A 2448-nucleotide genomic window follows, 5' to 3' on the forward strand; every position below is an offset into this window, starting at 1 on the left:
TTAATTCGGGATAAATGTTAGTTTGAAAAAATCTTAGCCCTTAAAGTCTCTAGAAGGCATCATATTACCAGATCAACAGACTAGAAATGGTAACACCACATAGAAAACTCAAAAACTTTCATTGTGAAAGTGAGAAATGTAATTGCTGCGTAGAAAAATAGATGTTCTGGAAATGCATTTGGAGAGGAGAAAAAAGGATGAGAGACAGATCATTCTTACATGTATAACTAAAATGGGGCAAGTTACATTCTATATTTTGTCGATGTCTTGCAAAAAATGAACAGAAACTTTCTCAATCACAAACCTAGATAAAAAACTGGATTAGGAGATAAAATTGAAGACCAACAGACTCTCGAGAAGCTTACTTTAAAAATGTCGAACCAAATGTCAATTTGACATTGTACAGAACTCGTATTCCTAAAAGAATAGCGCTATGAAGAACAACAGCTCTCAACCTCGGTGAGCGAGCAGCCAAGTGTAGGGTGGACCATTCCCGACAGATTGACCATACAAAATAACATCCTCTTGCTTGATTCCATATTCATTCTTCAAACAGTTATAGACAACCTCGATGTCATGGTATGTGTTGAACTCAGATGGCTGTCACATGAAAAGAATGCATTGAGCATAAGATATATCCGCTAATGGTATATAATATGGCTTCTTATTGTCTTACATATTATTATGGAAGAGAATTTCGTGGACAATTTACTTTGGATATTTTGTACTTTTTATATTTGAAATGTCATTTATTCTACGCACATCAAGGGCATCAGAAAACATCCAATCAAAAATCTCACCTTACGGTGGATGCTCCATATCCCGAATAGTCATAGCTGCTAAAGGTAAAAGAAAAAACATTGTTAGCAACAACTATCCAAGATAGAAGTTTTGAAATACATATTATTTTCCATTCTTGAATTATTGCAAAAAAGAAAAAATTATTAACTCGAAAACACTCATGACTCATCCGACCAATTATAGCAGTTGGCTGGCAAGCTGAAATCAGAACTACTTTCTAATTGTGATAGGCCGCTTGAAATCAAATTTAAATTTGTAGACAAGAATTTCTATCCAATTTCGAGGTCTCATCTTAAACTACCAAACAGTTTCTTAAACGATTCTAAAATTAACAACCTTAGGAAGAACCAAATATACAACTAAACCAACAAAAAGGACAAAAGAACACCAGCTCAATATCAAAACAAATCACAACCTTCAACATCTCTCTGAATTCAAATGATGATTAACTAAAATTAATTTCCAAAGCCAAATTCTGATTTTCCATCTAAATCTGTATTTATATCTAACACGTTATAATGAAAAATTGCACAACAGAAGCGCAAGAAAACAAAAACACCCTGCTTAGTAAGGAAATTGCTGAAAACCACAATCTTGAAGGCACCCATGTTCAATACCAACATTACAATAAAAACCCATTGAATTTACATTCCAAAATAATAATAAAAACGCTCAAACACTGCATAAGCAAATACAGATATTCATAAAAAATGCATACATGACACACACAATTTATTTCCTATATATACAAACTCAAATAATCAAGAAATGGAAATTTATACGAACCTCATGATATTGACACGAAGGTTGGCCCTGAGCTCGATAAAGAGGTCCTGCATTTGTCCCAAATCGGCAGCGTTTCCATGGGAGTACAATACGGTGAACCTTCCTGTTGGGTGCTTCCAGAACGCAGTCACAACCTTATTCCCGCCCTTGGTTTGCAACAAATGGACGTCCACATTTTTATCCACTGTTAAACCACTCATCACTAGCCACCCATCCAATTCATCACAGTAGACATCGTACGTGGGTGGGTTCGACGAGAAGAATGCAAATTTTGCCGCCACACTTGACGTCACATTTCCCATTTATCACAACCCCTTCAAACAACAAAAAATCAGCTATCAATCAAAAATTCCACGCTTCGAGCCATAAACACACCACCTACGACACGGAATTTCGTTCCCAGTAAATGAATATCATATCAAATTTCAAAACTGGTTTTTTTTCTGGTGTTCTTTTTTGTTCTTCTTTCCCTGGTTTTTGAGTTATTGATAATGGGGAAGTCGGGTGATCCGCTCTAAAAGGAGGGTGGAGACAGACGGGTTAACTAAGAAAGAAGCAAAAGAAAAGTGTGTAATTTGTGTATGTATTTGTCCGTTTGCATGTATTTTTTTTTTTTATAATAATTAAACACTTTGAACAAAACAAACACATCATTATCTTGGATTGATGACTAAGATTCGGTCAAAGGCTGCTGTGGATCTATACAGAAAGAGAATTACATACTAAAAGGTTGAACCCCAACCTTGAGCGTCCCTTCCTCACCGCCTTTGTCCTGTAGTATCGTGAGCGAGGTAAATCGCAGGATATGCCTCCAAGGATACAGGGTGGAAGGTTGCTTGTACACTTGCACTTACTCAAGAG

The 2448-nt window shown here is 36.1% G+C and overlaps 1 protein-coding gene across 2 annotated transcripts; it reads right to left on the reverse strand.

The window, feature by feature from the left end:
- Positions 1–209: 209 nt before the first annotated feature.
- Positions 210–2192, reverse strand: LOC111402604 (protein ABHD17B-like). Of its 2 annotated transcripts, XM_023030982.1 has the most exons (3): positions 1588–2192; positions 801–839; positions 210–600 (listed from the first exon to the last, which is right to left on the reverse strand). In XM_023030982.1, the coding sequence occupies exons 1-3, from the start codon at positions 1887–1889 to the stop codon at positions 549–551; spliced, it is 393 nt and encodes a 130-aa protein (XP_022886750.1). In that variant the 5' UTR covers positions 1890–2192; the 3' UTR covers positions 210–548. The 2 variants fall into 2 exon arrangements, with proteins under 2 accessions (XP_022886750.1, XP_022886751.1); XM_023030983.1 differs by lacking the exon at positions 801–839.
- Between the last annotated feature and the right edge of the window lie 256 nt (positions 2193–2448).

This window comes from Olea europaea, chromosome 10 (genome assembly GCF_002742605.1).
Source record: "Olea europaea var. sylvestris chromosome 10, O_europaea_v1, whole genome shotgun sequence".
In the NCBI taxonomy this organism is placed as follows: domain Eukaryota; kingdom Viridiplantae; phylum Streptophyta; class Magnoliopsida; order Lamiales; family Oleaceae; genus Olea; species Olea europaea.